This window comes from Canis lupus, chromosome X, assembly GCF_011100685.1.
Source record: "Canis lupus familiaris isolate Mischka breed German Shepherd chromosome X, alternate assembly UU_Cfam_GSD_1.0, whole genome shotgun sequence".
NCBI classification, from domain to species: Eukaryota; Metazoa; Chordata; class Mammalia; order Carnivora; family Canidae; genus Canis; species Canis lupus.
Genome location: NC_049260.1, coordinates 96,780,037 through 96,801,319, shown reverse-complemented (window position 1 = coordinate 96,801,319; position 21,283 = coordinate 96,780,037). Strand labels below are relative to the sequence as shown.

Here is a 21,283-nt window from a genome sequence, read left to right as displayed (position 1 = left end):
ACCAGCAGTTGTCCAGGAGCATAGGGCTCAGGTCAAGTCCAACATTGTCATCGGTTATCTGAATGAGGAAGTTTATCGGTTAGTTGACGGGACTGAATTCCTGCAGGGTGGATGCCAAAATAGAGCACAGGAACAAAAAAGGTGGGTGGAGAGACAGAGCTAATGGATACTCAAGTCAGCCTTTTTCTCCTTTATAATTTGGCAAAAGTCTGGCCTTGGGGGAAAGTAGCATTTCTCTTAAATTCATTCTACAAGGTCTGTCCCCACAAAGTTTTGAAGGGGGGGGGAAATATATTTTCCAGTTCAATGTCTGCTGAATATATGACCATAGAAACAACATATAGCTGATTGATACGACACAGCTCACAGTCTGTCGTGAAGATGCTTTAGCCCAGACCAAGCAATGACTAGAGCTTCACCTCTCTGGCCTCCTATTTCTTCTCTGAAAAAAAAAAAAGGCAGTTGGCTTTGTAAGGGTTGAAAAATAATTTTTCCTCTAACCTTCTAGGTTCTTAGCCGAGGCCCCCACCCACCCCTGCTGTAATAAAAATAAATAAATAACAAGAAGGAGAAAAACAAACAAGTTTACTAACATATGCCCCCCACATACACAGGAGAGACCCAGGAAAGCTGAGTAACTCCTGGAATGGCCCAAGCCACCTCCTTAAATACCCTCTCTGGCTAAAGACAAAAGATGTTGGGAGCGTGGGGAGCCAGTCATGGGTGGCTGTCAGGCAAAGCACTGTGAGCTGGAGTATGGTTGGTAGGCAGATTTAAGTCCTCTCCTTCTCCATTGCTAAGAGTTTCTAGAGATCTAGACACCTCTTTTTCCTGGTACAGAGAGGGAGACACCCTTAGGGATGGCGAGTTCCCTGAGAGACATAAATGTCCCCTTACAAAAGGGGAACTTCTGCATAGTTGTTCTATGTCTGCTGTTTCTTCAAGATGATCCTTATGTCGAAGAATAATATTGTGGGGTGGCAAATTCTGCTCTCCTTCAGCTTTAAAACTTTTGGGAGAGTGGAGGAGGGATAGTGGGCAGTGAAACACATTTTGCAAATTAAATCTTACCCAGAAAGCACAAATAAAAAACAGATAAAAGCCACCACTCTGCAGGTAAAATGGAAAGAGGGTCAGATTCCTGGCACACTTCGCCCTGCCTTCCCCCTTGCCTTTCTTTGCTTTCCATTTTCCTCCCAGCTGTTAAAGCTTTGACAAATAAGGGGTGATGCTCAGTGGGACTGGCTTATCTCTGAGGTCCCCTCCAGCTGTGTACATTATGAGTCAGTGGATTTGAATTCCGCAGTTGAGGAAGAACAATTAGCCACTCCAAATAAAAGTGGACCTATTTTTGCAAAAGGCATGTATGCTCCTGGAAAATGGTTGAAATGTATGTCTGTAAAATTTGTAAGCCACTTTGCCATTTAAATTGCTTGCAGAGGATTCTGTTATAATTCAAATAATTAATTCCCAGTTTTCTGCCTTATAAGTTTGGATTTTTGACATGTATGTAACAATAACAGCCTACACTTAGAGAGCATTTACAATTTCAAAATACTTTAATGTCTTTTATCCACATAACAGTTTTATGCTGTAGCAGCTATTGTTACCCTTGTTTTACACTTGAAAAGGAAAACACAAGAAGGTTAAGAGACTTGACTTGCATAACAGGCATAGCTGAAATGAGGATCCAGACTTTCCTTAGTGTCAGCTCAATACCCTTCTTTGAGCCTTTTCTTTCTTCTTTTTAAACTTCTTTTCTCAAGGCCGGTTGTTTAAGTAACAGCTGTCTTGATTAAAAATCTGAATGCATATGGTCAAATGTATATCTTTTCTCTAAGAGTACTTTGCAAATCTTGCATTTCCCTCCAAAGATCTAGGTTTAGCAAGACTCTCCCTCCTCCTCAAAGCAGAACACACACATTTTGGCAATTGAAAGTTAACAGCCTAAATGTACCTTTCCCGACCTCCTTTCATTGTAAACCTAGCTGGAAGGTGTGTGTGTGTGTGTGTGCACTGCTTTTTTTTTTTTGGCCATGTTGTTGTTGGGGTGTTTTGTTTTGTTTTGTTTTACCTGCTGCATATTTATATTGAAGGCAATTTATTCAGTGACAATTGTGGACTTTAAATGAAAGCTTGAATTCCAGATTTACTTATACTTTCACTGATATTTATTTCACAGACCTGGCCAGTAGGTAGATTCATTTTGTGGTAATCATTGTGCATTCATTCAGATAGAACACATTCCTGCAGTATAATTCTGTGGCTTTTCAATATCGGTTCATAGGACATGTGGATATGAAAATGCACTCAACTGCCCTTTGAATCAACCCATAGTTTCAGTATCTTTTACTTAAAGAATATTAGAACCCAGGACATGGTAGTAGGCTTGGGAATAATTCATATAAGCACAACAAACCACATAAATAAAATAGTAGTAATGCACTAACAAAGACAACCATGTTGGGAGCGTAACATTATTATTTTTAAAGATTGATGGCAAATTACGGTAAATGTTTCCTATAATGCTGTATAGATGTTTCTCTAATACAAGGTTTCAGGGGGCCCCGCTACAGTGCTGCAGCTTGTTTTCTACTATATTAAATCACTTTATCAATATACTTCAGTTTTAACAAAGGCTTTTCTAAAGCATACTGGAGACCTGACTTCTAAAACAGATTTATGGAAAGGGTTCACCATGCTAAAAGGCAAACTTATTTATGGTATAAAAAATTCATGTTAAATGTCCTTGGTCATATATGTTTAATGTTTCATTCTTGGTTTCATTTTAATCCTCATTTTACTTTTGTTTGTTTGTCTGACTAATACACCACCTTTCCTGTAGAACGTAGCTACCTTGTGGTCCCTCTAGCCTAATGGTACGTATATGAAAGGGCCCCTGAGTGGTGTGCTGTGGAATGGCATATTGATCCTTCTGGAGTAGTCCTTCAATAGCTAGGGGATCCTCTCATAACATCTTTATAACATCATAGTATTTTTTGGTGGATGGGGGAGTGCAGTGTGGAAATTTACCAGCCACGTGTGTTTCTAATTCTGTGGAGTATCTGTTCATATCTTTCTGCCTATATTATTTTTGGAGGAAGTTCAAACACTCACTAGCTTTTGCCTGAAGTCATAGGTAATTCTCGTAGGTAAGATTTACTTTTGAAAACAAAATCTCAGAGTTCCAGGATTTAATGCACCTGTCTGCATTTCCCTTTGTATAACTTTGGCGATCCTGTAGAAAATAATCACATATCCTTTCTTAGTCTTCACTTTTCTAATACTATGAGCCTTTGGTCTTAGTTCAGAACTCGTCTTGTAACTGTATTTTCCCTTAGTCATTTTATTAGCCTTTTGCTGTGTCCATTATATATCCCACCGAAGGTATCTTGATCAGAACTGTACACAGATACCATATTCCCATTGCCAGTGTCATTCAGAGAAAGGGAAGAATAAAAGCAAAAAGTCATATTGTAGGAAAAATGACTCTTGACCACCCCAAACTCTCTGTGAAGATAATATCAAGGGAAGAAAAATGAAATCTTAGAATTCACGAGCATAGAAGTTCATGATTTTTAGTGCTATGTGAGTCGAGACGCTATTTTAACTGTATGAAGGACTGTGGAAAGCTCACAAATGAAGCAGAGGACATAGCTTTTGCCCTCGAGAAAGGCCCCATTCAACAGAAGACCTGGGGCAAGCAGGCACACATGCATGCACAATGCAAAATAACCTGCAACCAACTGGTGCACAGCAATAGAAATAAGATGGTCAGGTGACTAAGAGGCTTAAAGACAAAAGATGAAAAGATGATTGTTTATTAGAGGAGTAGTTTGAGCTGGGCCTTGAGAAACCAGAAAAATCAATCCAAATTGACCTTACAGAGTGTGTATTTAGGAGAATGGATGAATAGAGGAGTGGGGGGGAAATGCAGATGGTACTAGCCTAAGTGGTAAAGGGATAATGAAGCGATAGAGGCAGCAGATGGAGACAGCTTGGCAAGAAAAGCAAGGAGAGAAATAGTATGATAACTAGATGAAGGGGCAGTTGGGTCATTTTAGTTTTTTTTTTTTTAAAGAGAGACTTGTGCTTGTTTGAAGATGAAGAACAGGAAACCAGTAGAGAGGGAGGCATTGAAGATGCCAGTAAGAAAAGAGAGTGTGAAGGGACCAAAGTCTGGACAGGAGAAAAGAGGAGGGAGGAGCCTCGGGGAGAAAGTGGGACACAGAATTTTACGGCACACCGAGTATGAGAGAGGCATTTTGCTATTGCAGAAATAAACGAGAGGTAGGATTTCCAAAAGAGGACCCAGTAAGTGTTCCATAGATGGTACTGTCTCTCCCGGTTTTGTATTACTATTGTTGTTACTATTGTTACTATCTACAGTGAGTGTTGCTTGCAAGAAGGAGTTTTAATTTGATACAACTGAAGATTTTCTGGGTTCCTTAAAGATAGAAATTAAAGGTGATAGCAAATATAAAAACCCACAAGAACTGGTCCCTCTGCTGGCTGTTTCTTTTTCCTGAGGCCTGGCACAAGAGGATGTACAACCCCCTTATCACTCTTAACTGTGGGATAGATGGGTCATAATATAATTGCCTTTATTAAATGCCCAGCAGGTAGATGTCAAGATTTTAGACAGCCATGACTGCCCTATCCTCTGGGGACTTTACATTCTAAGATACAAAAGGGAGTGCTAGATAAATTGAGCCATGACCAGCCCCCCTGCCACCCTCCCAAAGTCCAGAAGGATGTGATCATAATAACCTACATATTACTAACATCTAACATGTATAAAAATATAGAAAATAGGCATCCCTGCTGTGTACTACCAATTATATGTTCTAAATACTGGCCAGGAGACAGTTTGGCTTCTAGGTAGCAGATGACCATCTAAAACTACTTGGAAACACATCAAAACTCTTATTGCAGTTCATACAGTTTGTATGTATGTGTGTGTGCAGGCTGTGCATGCCAGTTTTTAACTTATAACCATATCTTTTGGAACAGCTTTGTTGAGCTATAATTTACATACTATATAATTCACTGATTTAAAGAGTACAGTTCGATGATTCTTAGCATATTCAGAGTTGTGTAGCCATCATCACTGTTTAATTCTAGAGCATTTTCATCGCACTGAAAAGAAACCTCAATAGGCATTGGCAGTTACTCCATATCCCCACTTTTCCCCAGGCCCTGGCAACTGCTAATCTATTTCCTGTATTTACAGATTTGCCTATGTGTACATTTTATATAAATGGAAATGGAATCATGTAATGTGTATTCTTTTGTGTCTGACTTCTTTCAGTTAACATAATGTTTTCAAAGTTTGTCCATGTTGTAGCATGTACCAATACTTCATTCCTTTTTATGGTTGAATAATATCCCACCATGCGAGTATACTGTATTTTGTTGATCCACTCATCAATTGACAGACCTTTTGTGGATTTTTCATCTTTTTTGGAACATTATGAGTAATGCTGCTATAAGCATTCACATACAAGTTTTTATTAAGAACACCTGTGCTCGGCTTTTTTGAGAACCCAAGGATAAAAAGGTGCCAATTTCTCCACATTTTTGTCAACATTTGTTATTATCTCTCATTTTTATTTTAGCTATCCTAGTGGGTATGAAGTGGTTTCTCATTGTGGTTTTAATTTGCATGTCCTTGATGACTATTGACTTTGAGCCTCTTTTTCTGTGCTTATTGGCCATTTGTATTTCTTCTTTGAAGAAATGTCTATTTGGATCCTTTGCTCATTTTTCAATTGGTTTATTTGTATTTTTCTTGGTGAGTTTGTAAGTCTTCTTAATGTATTCTAGATTCTAAGCCTCTTATACAATACATGATTTTTAAATATTTTCTCCCATTCTGTAGGCAGTCTCCTCACTTTATTGATGGTGTCCTTTGAGACACAAAAGTTTTTAATTTTGATGAAGTCAGATGTATCTCTTTTTTCTTTTGTTGTTTGTGCTTTTGATAATCATATCTAAGAAACTATTGCCAAATCCCAAGTCACAAAGATTTATGCCTGTGTTCTCATCTAAGAATTTTATAGGTTAGCTCTTAAATGTAGATATTTGGTCCATTTTGAATTAATTTTTGTATATGTTATGAGGGAGTGGTTCAAGCTTCACTCTTTTGCTTATGGATATCCACTTGTCCATCACCACTGATTGAAAAGCCTATTCTTTCCTCCATAGAATTGTCTTGGTGCCCTTGGTTGAAATTCGGTTGACCATAAATGTGATATTTTATTTCTTGACTCTCAATTCTATTCCATTGATCTATATAGCTATCGGAATACCAACACCACTACTGTAGCTTTTTAATGGGTTTTGAAATCAGGAAGTGTGAGGCCTCCAGTGTTTTCCTTTTTTTCTTTTTAAGATTGCTTTAGTTATTCTGAGTTTCTTGAATTTCCATATGAATTTTAGCTCAGCTCATGTATTTCTGGAAAATGGTAGTTAGAATTCTGATAAGAATGCATTGAATCTGTAGATCAGATTAGGAAGTATTGCCATTTTTATAATAAATCTTGTAATCTATGAATATGGATATTTCCATTTATTTAGGTCTTCTTTAATTTCTTTCAGTGATGTTTTGTATTTCTCAGTGTACAAGTCTTGCAACTTTTTTAAAGATTTATTTATTTATTTTAGAGATGGAGAGAGAGAGTATGCAAGCCAGTGTGAGTGGGGGGAGGGGCAAAGGGAAAGGGAAAGTATCTTCAAGCAGACTCCCCCCTGAGATCATGACCTGAGCTGAAACCAAGAGTTCAACACTCAACCAACTGAGCCACTTAGGTGCCCCAACTTGCAACTTTCTTTGTTAAATTTATCCCTAAGTTTTTAATTCTTTTTGATGATATTATAAGTGGAAATGATTTTTTAATTTATTTTTTTATTGGTGTTCAATTTGTCAACATATAGAATAACACCCAGTGCTCATCCCGTCAAGTGCCCACCTCAGTGCCTGTCACCCAGTCACCCCCACCCCCCACCCACCTCCCCTTCCACCACCCCTAGTTCGTTTCCCAGAGTTAGGAGTCTTTCATGTTCTGTCTCCCTTTCTGATATGGAAATCATTTTTTAATTTCCTTTTTTGACTTTTCACTGCGTGTTTCCATATTTATTCATTAACCTTTGAATATGTTTTTTTCTTTTTTTTTTTTTTTTGCTAGTGGCAATATTATTTTCTTTTAAGGAGGTGTTTTATACCATGTTGACCCATGACTCTGAGTCAATGTTTAAATATGTAAAAATGTGATGATGATAAATTTGAGTTTTATATCGATTCAAATTTTCACCAAAAAAGTTTAAAGAGATTGATTACATTATGTACCATTGGTAGTAATCAACAGACTGATATTCTACAAACATAATTTGTGTTTTGCTGTGTGAGATTGTATGTCAAGTCAGGAGAGTGTGAAATTTGGAAACCAATGTTTGTGAATACTACTTAGTGGTCATTATAACACACCATAAGAACTGTGAGATTTTTAAAAATGTTTAGAGAAAGTGGAGATCCTTATGGCAAATCTTAAAGAAAGACTTCTACAACAAGAATTATGTCTTTTAAACAATAATATGTTCAACAATCAGATAATACAGGGTCAGATACAATTCAAAATTAGTGTTTTAATTAATGGTGAGATTTTGACAATACCATTTCACTTCTGTCTGAGAAGATGTTTATAATACTAGAGAGCTTCTGTACTGGACTCTGAAGTCTGTCAGTGTCTCGACGTAATTGTTTACACTTACATACTAATGTATTTCTCAAGTGTAATATTTGCTAATAGACTTTTCCGCACAATTAGCTATCTGTTATCAGTGTCGGGATGGCAGGGGTATTTTATTTCTAAATATATTTTATTCACAGTTAATTCCTAAAAGTCTCCATGTGAAGATGTGTCAATTCTTCCTCCCACTAAACCTTGTATCAAAATGTCAAAATAAATTATCAACATCATGAAATAAATTATCAATATTACTATTTTATTAATTCATCCAAACAATATTTACCAAGTACCTATTATGTACAAGGTTCATTCTTCCTTTTCTTTCTTCTGCACGGTCCTGGGCTATAGAACCAAAATAAAAAGCACGTGTAATACACAATCTGGAAAATCTGTCCCTGAAGAACTGAGAGTTGAATACATATTTTTCCTTCAACATTTTGTATAAGGAAAATTATACATGGCTACTTAGATGTGAAGGGTAGGATAGGTTTTCACTGTGCCCTTTATATCTCTTCACAGCTTTTGATCACAGGGATTAGGGGTTCATTTCACCTCCCCATTTTGTTCTAAGCACTGATACTCTAAATTTCATAATGATTTATTACTATGAAACAATTATTATGTTTGAAGGAACAAAAGGGAGATGGTACTTAAGCCATGAGACATACACTAGGACTGATTCAGGTGAAAGACCATTCCAAAGGTATTTGTTGAAGTCTTTTGAAGATTCTGAACGTGCTATATGATGAAGTGAAGGCAAATACAATCTTAAAGCATATTTCTTTTTCATCCCTTCGGACAACATTCCCTTCAGTTAATAAAACGGGAATCTTCTTAGCTTAGATACATTTTATGGAACTGGCAAATGCCTTTAAAGGACTGCTAAGAGTGCTGTTATGGACAATGCCATAATCATTTTTACACAAAGACCTGATACTGGAATCTTTTTAATACCTACATGTCAGTATCTTCTACTCATGTTTCACTGAGTTTTGTGCAGAATCATTAAATCCAGCTTAGCTACCTTAAGTAGGAAAAATAAATGCATGTATGTGTCCAGAATAGAGTTATTTACCCCATCTTATAAGGACAATCTTTTTAGTAATTATGTTATTAGTATTCAGGTATGTGGCTGAGTCTAGAGATAATGAAGCCTTAGTTTAGTCAAGACAACCACTGCTCACAGTGTCACCAATTCCAGGCCTCTGTATTTACCATCCAGGTAGCTTGACCTTTTCCTTTTGAACTAAGCAACCGTGAGTTAGTTTGCCATCCTTCAAGACAGCCTATCTGCCGTTTGTTTGTTTGTTTGTTTGTTTGTTTGTTTTTTACCACTCAGCAGTTTATGCCTGTGTTGTAAGCTATAAAGAGAGTGTTTAGCTCAAACTAAATTGTTGGATATTGGTGGGACTGTAATAACCATAGTACTGCACAGTTTGATATGATCCAGGGCTGTCTGCACTTTCTCTGGCATTTGTGCAAGGGAGTCTTCTACTACTGGAGAATATGGTCTCCCTGCACCTTCAGATGTGCTATAGCAATTGAAGTGATTATATGACAATTAAAACTTGAATGCTACAAAATCCGTACCTTCGTGCTATATTTTAACCCTGCTTCTGACACCTTGCAAATGAAGGATCAGAGTCAATATTAAGTTTGACCAAAATTATTCCACTTACTTATACAGGTGCAGAATGCCTTCCTGAAATCACATTATGTATTGTTTTTCTGTGTGTCATTTTCTTCTCTTTAGTTTTCCACTTTGAACTGCATTAAGAAAAAAAAATTAAATAGTAAATTAACCGAGAACCACTACATTGTAACCCATAACAAATTTTGAGAAAAGATAAAATGGAGCAGGCTATTTAGTGTTATAGATTGCTAACAGGGAGATGTCTCCCTTTCTGATGCACTCAAATCTAAAGGTTAGAGGCTGAGAAATTTTCCATCTGCAAGCTGTAAGAAATTCTCTTTAATACCAAATTGCTGCAACTAGCTTGCTTTGCTATTTTTATTTAAATTATAGTCCACATGTTCATTCATGTTGTCATGTCTCTTCATCTATCTTGTTTTAATTGTGATGCAGGCTCTCAAAGGGTAAGATTGTCTTTTGAAATCATTTTTATAAATGACTGAGTATATATGCTTCAGATATTTACTAATGCTAGTAACCAGGAAGCTCCAATAACACAACTTCACGAGTTTCTTTTGATTTAGTGAATAACATTTAAGTAGCCTCATTATGCAGTATATGATGCTATAAAGTGCAGAAGGAAGACATGGTGTAGCATTTGGTAAGGCTCGTATATAAAGGTTAATGTCCATCAGCCAGTTTTGCCCTGATTTTTTAAAATGACAGTGTCTGCATTCATTAAAGGCTGTTCACAGCACCTTTAAAATAGTGTTTGTTGAACCTAATTTTAAATTATTTTATATTTATAATAGTGTTTGAATAACCAAATGATGCATTTTAAGAAGTGATAAAAGCCCCTGATGAGGATAGCAGTTGAACAAACTGAACATTAAGTTGAGGACGGAAGTATCCGCATAAACACGGTCTATTAATTGTCTGCTCTTTAAAGACATTTGTCAGCTCCAGGACCTAAAGAGTTAAATGCATAATCAACCCTTTGGGGACAAGACCAGTCTGTCTCACATGGGAAAAAGTAACTTTCAGTGAAAAATAAGGTCCTCAGTTGGTCATTTATCATCTCAAAGGGCATATTTTATTATAAATGTCAATTCCACAAAATTATGTGTCCTGTAATACATAATTATGTTCAAAATTGCATTTGAAATCTATTATTAACAGTTAACAGCGAACATTCTTAAAATAGTTATTACTCTTGGCCTTAACACAAAAAGCGATAATGGAGGTATTTTAGGGAGTTAAAAGCTGCAAGGCATTGGCCTCTGAATAAAGCCACCGCAGGTGTGTTTCTTAATGGGACGTTAATTTTATGGCAAGTGAACACAAAGGACAAAGACCATGTGTGTTTTTAAACTGTGTTTGGTGTGGAGAAAGAGTTGATGATCGAAAAATATAAAGACAGTGTGAAATGAGGCCAAATTGAATTTTCCCTCTTGAAGAGTGATCCTTGTGGCTTAAACCCAAGACAAACTAATTCTTGCCCCTCCTCTTCTATTCGCCACCACCACTTAACAGAGAATTCCACAGAAACATATAGTAAACTGGCACATTGAAAATAATTCGAAAATATGGCAAGAAATAACAAAGATCTGCTTGTCCAAACTCAGCATCCTCTCCCACTAACCAGCTCCTTCTAAGTTTCTTGTTTTTGCTACTGGCATTGTGTGAGTCACCCAAACTCACGACCACAGGGTCAGTTTTGACCTTTCCGTAGCCCCCATACCTAGCACCCCAGTGTCCTAAGAACCTGGCTTCTCAGTGTGTAGGCTGTGGACCATGCAACATGGGCATTACTTGGGAGCTTGTGAGAAATATCCAACCCTAGACCTACTGAATCATAATCTGCATGTTAACAAGATGCCCTTCCATAAGCACATTCGAGTTTGAGAAACGCTGCTCTAGAATCTTCTTTACACTGTCTTTCTTTTTTTTCTTCTCAAGAAAATAGCTTGTTATTACAAATCAGTATCTTTATGTTTTAAGTATATATTTGTAAAATATATGTCTTTTAGATTTTACTTTTTAATTCAGAGTGATGAAGCTTACCTTTTAACATAAGCATTTAGTTCGTTGCTCTTTATTATAATTTATTGTCCATCTTCATGTTTTCTAACTGATCCATCTAGTCTGTGCCTTCTCTTTCTTGCCTTAGTTTAGATAAATTATTTTTATCTCAGTATTATTTTCTCTGTACTAGCTTGAAAAATAAATTTTTATTTTTTAGTATTTATGCTTGAAAGTACAATAAGATTTTTAAATTTTATAATAATCTGAAGTTCATAGATATTTATATCATTCTTTAGGATAACCCAGTTTTATACTTCCTTAATATGTGATTTTTTTAACTTTATTGAGGAAAAATTGACAACTGTAATTGTATATATTTAAGTATACTACATGATGATGTCATATATCCATACAATGTAAAAATGATTAAAAAGGTCAAGATAATTAACACATCCATCACCTCACATAGTTAACTTTTTTGGTGTGATAATAATGCTTAAGATCTACTTTCAACAACTTTCAAGTATATGATACTGTATTATTAACTATAGTCACTCTGTTCTATGTTAGATTGTCAGAACTCTCTACTATAACTAAAAAGTGTGCCCTTTGACCTACATCCCCATTTCCCCCTCCCTCCAGCCCTAGCAACCATTCTGTTTCTGTTTCTATGAAACTAGCTTTTATTCTTTTATAGATTCCACACATAAGCGATATCATACATTATTTGTCTTTCTCTGTCTGGCTTAGTTTACTTAACATAATGCCCTCCAGAATCATCCATGTTGTTGCAAATGGCAGGATTCCCTTTTTTTTGGTGGCTGCATATTTCATTGCCTGTATGTATATCACATTTTTTATCCATTCTTCCATCAGAGGATATTTAGGTTGTTTCCATATCTTGGCTATTGTGAATATTGCTGCATTGAATGTGGATGTGTAGATATCTCTTCAGGATCTTGATTTCAGTTCCTTTGGGTATATACCCAGGAGTGGTATTGCTGGATCATATGATAGTTCTATTTTTTGAAGACCCACCATACGTTTTCCAAAACAACTGTACCATTTTGCATACCCACCAACAGTGTATAATGGTTCCCTTTTCTTCACACGCTTACCAACGTTTGTTTTCCTTTTCCTAATGGCCAACCTAACAGGGTATGAGGTGATATCTCATTATGGGTTTGACTTGCCCTTCCCTAATGATTAGTGATGTTGAGCCCCTTTTCATGTGTCTATTGGCCATCTGTATGTCTTTTTTTGGAAAAATGTTCAAGTCCTTTGCCAATTTTTAAATTAGATTATTTGCTTTTTTGCTATTGAGTTGGATTATTTGCTTTTTTACTATTGAATTTTATGAATTCTTCATATATTTTGTTTTGTTATTTAAAGATTTTATTTATTTATTCATGAGAGACACACAGAGAGAGAGAGAGAGAGGCAGAGACACAGGCAGAGGGAGAAGCAGGCTCCATGCAGGGAGCCCGATGTGGGACTCGATCCTGGGACTCTGGGATCATGCCCTGAGCCGAAGGCAGACATTCAACCGCTGAGCCACCAGGCACCTAGTTCTTCATATATTTTGGATATTAACCTCTTATCAGATATATGGCTTGCAAATAATTTTCTCTCATTCTGTAGGTTGTCTTTTCAATTTATTGATTGTTTCTTTTGCTGTGCAGAGCTCCTTAGTTTGGTGTAGTCCCACTAGTTTATTTTACAGTTGACTGGAATGGATTTATCCCATGTGAACTATTGAGCCTACCCTAAATTTAGATCTTTATGTCATTTCACCTGAGTTATTGCTCAGTAATTCTCTATCATTCTTGTGTTCCTTTGCTCTAAATCATCCTACCTTCTGCCTCAAGAAGAGTCTTTCTAATGTACCCAGACATCTCCCCTCTTCTTCAAAACCTTTAATGGCTTTCCATCCTTTACGCAATAAACCTTCAGGACCAGCACTCAAGGTCCTATGATGCCATTCTCTTCCTCCAGCCCTATCTCCAACTGCTCCTCTGTATAGACACATACCCTACCCCATAGCTTTACAAGTTTCTCTCCTCTTTGTTTTGTTACAAAAATGTTCCTTCCCCATGGGATATTCTTCTCAACAGCTCTGTTGAAATTTTCTCCCTTCTTTCAGGCCCATCTTCCATACTACCTCCCATAAATACCCTTTTCTCATTCATTCATTCATTGAATAAATATGTATGGAGCACATACTATTTGTGTACATTATTCTAGTTACTGAGGATAAAGCAAGGAACAAAACAGCCACAGCCTCGTGGAGTTTATATTCTCTTGGTAGAAAATTGGCAATAAATAAGTAAAATACGTGGTATGTTAGAGGGTGATAAGTACTAAGAAAAAAATAAAGGAAGATAAAGGGCATAGAGACAGCTAGGAATGAGGAGTATCCTCCAACCAAATACCCTTACCCAGAACACTTATTTTCCTTTACAATGTGGCTATCTGTGCACTTGTCCTATTTCCTTTCTTATATAAAAAGCTCCATGAAAGCAAGAACTGCATCTTGTTCATTGTTGTATCTCCTATAGCTCCCCAGACCACACTCAGTAAATAATGGTTAAAATGAATCAAATGATGGAAATAAATGCAATAGTTGTTCAAGAGAAGGGGAAGACTCCTTGGAAGATACTTAATTTGAGTAAAGCCTTGAATTATGAGTTAGAGTGGGGAGGAAAAAAGAGCTGAGTAAGTCATTTCGATATATTTGTTCTGAAAAACTAAAAACCATTGCTTTATAAAGATTGAGATTAATATTATGTGCAATTTTCTTTACCTTTAAAACCAGTGTTTCAGAAGGGACGGGCGATAGACACTGGAGAAGTTGACATTGGTGCACAGGTCATGCAGACCATTCCACCTGGCTTATTCTGGCGTTTCCAGATTACTATCCACCATCCTATATATCTGAAATTCAATATTTCTTTAGCCAAGGACTCTCTGCTGGGGATTTATGGCAGAAGAAACATTCCACCTACACACACTCAGGTATTTGATGTTATAGGAATTTCTTGGTCCTCTTAGAGGGTGGTGGGATGAATTGTTTCAGGGTTTGGGACTCGTAAAGTATGTGGGAGTCAAAGGTGAAGGCAGACCATGTTTGTAATGAGCAAATATCCAGAATAATCACACTCAAGTGAATAGGAAAAAATGACATTGAAAAATAAGCAATAGCATTTAGCAGAGCAGATTCAGAAAAGAAAGTTTAAGAAAATATTCTTGAAACTTGAATTATATTTCCTGGAATAGGATAATTGTGAGCTTTCCCCACACCCTCATCTTACTTAGCTTTTGGGCCCACACCACCTTAGCTGGCTCCATATGGCCTTGAATCCTTGTCCCAATGAAGAATGCAAATCTATTAGGGAAATGAGCCCAAAAGGCAGGTTTTATCTTACAGGTAGAAATTTTTTCTTGTTATTGTTAATAATAACTCAAATATGTAAAACCTCTATGATTTACAAAGCCCTTCATAAATATTAGCCACCTGATTTCTCTCATTTTTTTCCTTATCTCTTCCTTACATGAACCCATTTGGGGCCCTACTCCATCTAAGAAGTAGCATAAGGATCATAACTATCAGGGGATTGCTTTTTTTTCAACAGATACGACTGTAGTCCAAACCTTACCTTCTGGAAGGGAGTAAGCTGGGAGTTAGAATGCCATTCAAATGTGACTTAAAAAAATGCCAAGGGAAAAGTGTACCATGTGCTTGTCCACTGATTAGGGGAAAAAAGGAGGGGGTCCTTTAGATTTTTAAATATGCTACCAAAAATGTAGTAAATTATTATGAATATTCTCAAATTTTTTACTATTTGTTTTAAAAACTGCAAAACTCTTGTATTTGTAGAGAAGATCATGATCATATTTTTGAGGAGAATGTGTAGTTTTGAATATGTTTTATTTGATACTTTAGTAAATATCAAGATTCTCTTGCCAAATACTAAATAAGATTTTTTTCTATTTCTTGTTTTATTTATTTTTAGACCATTATTTTGAATACTCCAAACTGAAAGGTTTATGGCACTTATATAGTGGGGCTTTTCTTCAGAATTAATAATATACTTTTGTGTTTAAGTATACTTAAGAACAAATAACTTCTTTTTTCATTTTGCCTACCTGAAAGAAGTATGAAGTATGAAATAGGGCAATTGAAGTTAAAGTTTTTCCTTAGTCTAGAAGTAAAAGTAAGTAGCTCATATTTGTATGTGTATTTGTTCCAGTTTGATTTTGTAAAATTGATGGATGGAAAACAACTGGTGAAGCAGGACTCCAAGGGCTCTGATGATACCCAGCACTCCCCTCGGAACCTGATCTTAACCTCACTGCAGGAGACAGGTTTCATAGAGTATATGGACCAAGGGCCTTGGTATCTGGCATTTTACAATGATGGAAAAAAGATGGAGCAAGTTTTCGTGTTAACTACAGCAATTGGTAAGCTGTCGACTATTATTTTGAATTAACAGTATGGTTCTAGAAAGAGAACAGTGATTAAAGTGATACAGATGTTGTTTAAACTCATTGCTCATTCTGCCTTAAAGTCCTTATTCAAGATAGGTCACTATGAGAAAGGCTTATATTATTGTTGTCATTAGTGTTGTTTAAATGCTGATTAAGATTCTTTAAATGCTCCATTATTTGCTGCTATTGTAGGATATTTGCCTTGTACCATTTTTATGTTTTCAACGGGAATAATTACCTGGATAATAACATTACCAAGGCTGCATAGATCAACAACTTCAATGAAATAGGGAATAAGCAGAATAATCTCAATTAATTCAAGAGCTATTAGAAAAGAAAAGGCAAATAAATACCTTTTAAAATGGAAGAACTAGCATCAGTCCAGTTCTTCTTTTGAACAGCTGATTCTAGAACCATTAAGGCTTCAAAATACAACCTAAGAGTATTTAGACCAGAGTCTTAAGGACAATAACTTGGGTCACTCAAAATCTTTTTTTTTTTTTTTTTTTTTAGAATTTGTTAGCCTTGAAGGGAAACATCTCATAGACTCAGTATTTTTATTGTGTGAATTTTCCTAAAACACATGTCTTTTAAAAGAAAGGAAAATACTTTACAGCTGTCAGTTTTCTATACAACTCTCACCACCTTATCCTTTAGTTAACCTGTTCAACCATATGTTTAGGAAGATGTGTTGACTGTTAATAGATATACCATCTGCTCTTTATAACAATTATGTTCTATTTTTACTTGATGCCAAAGACCTTGAGTCAGTAGAAAATGGTATTCCAGCCATTAAGATTATCAAAAACTTCCCTCTAAAGTAATCAGAGAGGCTATAAAAATGCACTGATGATTTTTTCCCCTAGAGAAAAACTGCACTGATTTTACATCTTCAAAAGACAACATATTTGTTAAACTAGAAAAAAATATTTTAAGCCATGACACTGTTTTGCAACACTCATAGACTCAATGGAGCAGATTTCTCAGATGTACCTTTCATGATATTTTTCTGTCAAGTCCCAATTTTGATAATGCAAATGCCAATGAGTTATGAGAGGTTGAGTTTCTCCTAAGAAATCCAGCAGTTAGAAGACCTAAAATATTTGTGAAGATTTTCTCCCTCCTGTTATCCTTACCACTGAGCTGAAGTTAAAACACTTACCCAACTATTAACCTTTCAAAAATCAATAGACCCAGAAACATGCTTGAAGTTTTTTCCCTCCCTTACTTCCTCCCAAAAAGAAGCTAACCTTTGAGAAAGAATACCTATTATCCAGATATCAAGCTGTCAGTTTCATATGCAACAAAGTATTTGCTTTTTCCTTAATGCTAGTCAGGTTTGGTTTGTTTGTTTGTTTGTTTACTTTTCTTGAAGCAATAGACACACTTATCCTGCAATTTCCACTTAAAAAGAATCCAAGTAAATTTCTGAAAAAAATCAAAGGTATTAAATTATTTACTCTAAATTCTCCCCATTATTTGTTTATGTTTTTATAATTTATCTTAATTATAGTAAAAAGAAGCTAATATATTTGATTAAACAGTTTAAGCTTTGTATGAATTTACGCTAAATGCTGCTCATTCTCTCTTTCATGATAATGTAAGAAGCAGTTGATTGATATTAACTATATTTAGTCCACTGCTAATAAGGATCAAGACCGTATTAACAACCAACATTTATTGAATGACTAATATAGGCTAACCACTGACGTATTAATATATATTATTTTCCAGTAATATAGACAGAGTTGTCAATATCCCCTAATCTCAGCCAACTTGCTCTGTAACATGAGAATATATACCATTTATGGAGTGCCATTCTGCCCCAAGCACTGTACCAGATGCTTTACATTCAGTTATATTGTTAGATTCTCATCACAACCCTGATAGCACAGGTGTTGTGATATTTATTTAATAAATAAGGAAATGGAAGCTTGGAATGAGTAAATAATCTGATAGACTCTCACAGCCAGCAAGTGGCAAAATTGAGGTTTGAGACACCCAGTATGTCTGATTCCAAAGCCCATGCCCTTTATACTGAAATTATTCCATCAGACTAATCATTACCTTTAGTTTCTCCCATAAGAAAACCTGCCAGAAGCAAAACCCATCATCAGTGCAGATGCAGATACCGAAGGGCTTTAGACTCTAGAATAAGAACAGAGTTTTATGAAGAGAACTTTAAAATCCTTCTCAACTCTAATGATCAAGGAAGTGATTCTGAAGTAAGATTAAAAAGATAGAAGGCCAAATTTCATGGAGGCCAACCAAAATAGACAAACACATTCTTTTTTATGACTGGTTACTTATGTAATCCTCCTCCTAGATTCCCTAGGCTATAGCCATCCTCCTCCTAGATTCCCTAGGCTGTCCCAGTGTTTCTGTCATACCTGGTAGAGGGAGCAGCTTCCAGAACCTCCCTATATTGCCTTCCCTTGTCATTTGCGTTGCTGGTGTTAAGCTCTGTGTGGCAGTGGGGGCCCAGGGACAGATCTTAGATAAGTCAATAAGATGTAGGGATTTTTATTTATTTTGATAACAAACTTTATTAAACATTTCTCTACAATGGCTACATTCCCACAAGGCTGCTTCCATAAAGTTGTCAATAGGAGCTGGTGTGAAATTAAATTCAACTATGTTTACCTTTGAAAGCTTCCTCCATGGCCTCTTATTCACAAGCAGGGGAAATCCAAATGTAGATCTAAGAACTGCCACTGTTGCTTAGTACAAGAAAGATAGATTAAATAGAAAATAAAGAAATGATTGTTCCATCTTTGAATGGGAATAACTCTCTGTGCCTCTTCATAATGATCTTTTAAATAAATTATTTTATGAAAATAACTAATGTTTTAATAAGTTAAAAATGGGTAGCTCTTTGTCAAATGCTCCATTTCTGCCAGACCAGTTGTAGTTCAGCAAATGCCATGTATAAATTTCTTACCCAGTTCAGTTTTCTAACACAGGAATCAGAGAATAACTTACCGTAAACCTGCAAAAAGCTATCTGATGTATTCACACAGGGGTGAGAAAAAGAATCTTCTCTGAGTGATAATAGGGTGGCTATCCACACAGTGACTGGATTTATTCTCAGCTTTCTAAGAATTCCCTGAATAAACTAGATACCATTTTTCTTCCTCTCACTTTTATTCTACCCAAGGCTGAACTCCAAATCTAGATCAGAAGTTGTCTAACTATGGAGGTTTACTATTGGAAACATTGGTCCTCAATGCTTCAATGTGGTGAGCATCTGCAGGGTCACAGGTGGTTCTTTTTAGGATGTGGATCACTGAGCTGCATTCTTCAGATTCAGTAGATCTGGAAAGAAGCCTAGATATCTGCATTTTAAGTGCCTCAGGTGATCCTCCTGATACAGGTGGTCAAAAGGCCACATTTGAAGAAATGCTATTTCTCGACCTTCATTATAAATTCTCATAGTTGAGTGGAAGATGCCAAGACCACTTCCTAGAATATCTCCTTCTAATTGGAAATAGCTTATGCAAGTGAAACTAGATGAAGTAGATAATTTGGATTGAAAAGGAAAAACTGGTACATACGAGAAGTATGAGTTAAATGGGCCAGAACATAAAACTCTGAATCCAAGAATGCTAAGTATAGAAAACTTCCAGAAAGAGTAATGAGAAGACGATTAAAAAAAAAAAAAAACTGAAAGAAGAAAGCACACATACCATAATAGTTCATGGACTTGGAATTTGATTTTATTATACTCAAATACAATTTTAAACTAGAAATAATTTTTTTCATTGTCAGAGTCTGACTTTTGTATAACTTCATACCTCTTCAGCCAAGTTACTTACCACAAGACTTATCAAAGTTCTGTCGCACTGCACATCTTTATGTCACTAGAACTACCTATGGGCACCTTCAAAGCCTTCTCAATTCCCCTGAAACCTATTCTTCTCTAAGAATGGATTGAAGGGAAATTAGTGGCAGAGAACTGATAAGCATTTACAGTCAAGAAAGCATTTCTCAACAAAATACTTAGGTTCTAATGCTTTTAGTGGTGGTGAATTTAATATGAACACTTACTTTAAAAGCCTTCCATTGTCACTTATTAATGAAAATGAAATACTGATTATCATATTTAAGCTGTCAAGGTAGTAGATTACACATTTTAAGATGCTAGAAAAGAAATTTTTTATTTGCTACAACCTAAATTTTAAAAAGTAAACAGTAGATTTAGTCTTTTGGGTTGCATTTTTAAGCCCATTTTGCTTTTGAGAAATGTCCTATAATCTTAGGACATTTTAAGCTTTGTCATGAACATTTCATAAGAATACAATTCATCTAGACCCTTTATGCACTTTAGAGATGAGATTGGTTTTTAGTTTCACTCTTGAATAGCCAATTCAGCAAATCCAGGGCCCTTTTAATAATTTGGTGCTGAATGTGAGATCTTACAAAAATCTTTGGCATCTGATTTTAAACAGTAAGTGCTCCAAGAAAGCAGAGGGCAATATTGTTACAAGCCCAGAGTATTGCAATTAAAAAAAAATTAAGGACTCTACAGCCTGGAAGTTTGCTCATTTGTTTTTCTTTTTCTCTCTTTTACTAGAAATAATGGATGACTGTTCAACCAATTGCAATGGAAATGGAGAGTGTATCTCTGGCCATTGTCATTGTTTTCCAGGATTCCTTGGGCCTGACTGTGCGAGAGGTAATGTTGCTCTCTTACTCCAATTGGTGTAGGGAAATACATGTTAATTTGAGAACTCAGGATCAGTAGCAATAGGAGGAGGACAAGTGGCAGTAGAAGTGACAGCAACAGCAGCAGCATCCACCCCACCACCACCACCACCGTAACCAAAAGTTGAACACTTATTCTGCCAGACACTGTTCTAAACACTTTGTTACCTCTTCTGATTCATACTTACTGTGATAACCCAATGAAGTAGATCTACTGTTATACCAGTTTAGTGGGCAAAGAAACAACCTCAGAGAGATGAAATAGGGTGGAATTTGTACCTAGATAATCTGTAACTGCTATACATACCCATATAGACTGGAAAGGATAGGTAATCACAGAATGGGTAAGTAGCCTTAGAAAGTAGACTGGCAAGTCAGAAGTTAAGCTTGGCAAACTTTACTGTTTCCTAGATTTGCCCATAGTTTAATTCTTGAAAAGCTTTGGGTAAATCACACCGTGTTTCCCCATAGGCTTACAGTTATTACCTTAGAGGTGCTTTCTACTCATTTTCAATATATTCTTAGAGTTCTCAGTCTGCTAATGCTTTAATCTCAGGTTTCCCAGCCACTCAGTTTCCTTAGATTAAATTCTGCTCAGTTTACAATTCTGTGGCAATTGCTGGCTTCCCAGGAGCATGATAAATCTGGCAAATGTAGGGATTAGGAGTAAAGATGGTGGCTGGTA

The 21,283-nt window shown here is 36.1% G+C and overlaps 1 protein-coding gene across 1 annotated transcript in view; it reads left to right on the top strand.

The window, feature by feature from the left end:
* The window catches only part of TENM1 (teneurin transmembrane protein 1), a 790,607-nt gene that overhangs the window by 519,278 nt on the left and 250,046 nt on the right, over positions 1-21,283 (top strand). Inside the window, exons 9-11 of the mRNA XM_038588255.1 lie at positions 14,222-14,421; positions 15,657-15,867; positions 20,468-20,569. Coding sequence (XP_038444183.1) covers positions 14,222-14,421; positions 15,657-15,867; positions 20,468-20,569 — 513 coding nt within the window. The remainder of the gene's footprint in view (positions 1-14,221; positions 14,422-15,656; positions 15,868-20,467; positions 20,570-21,283) is intronic.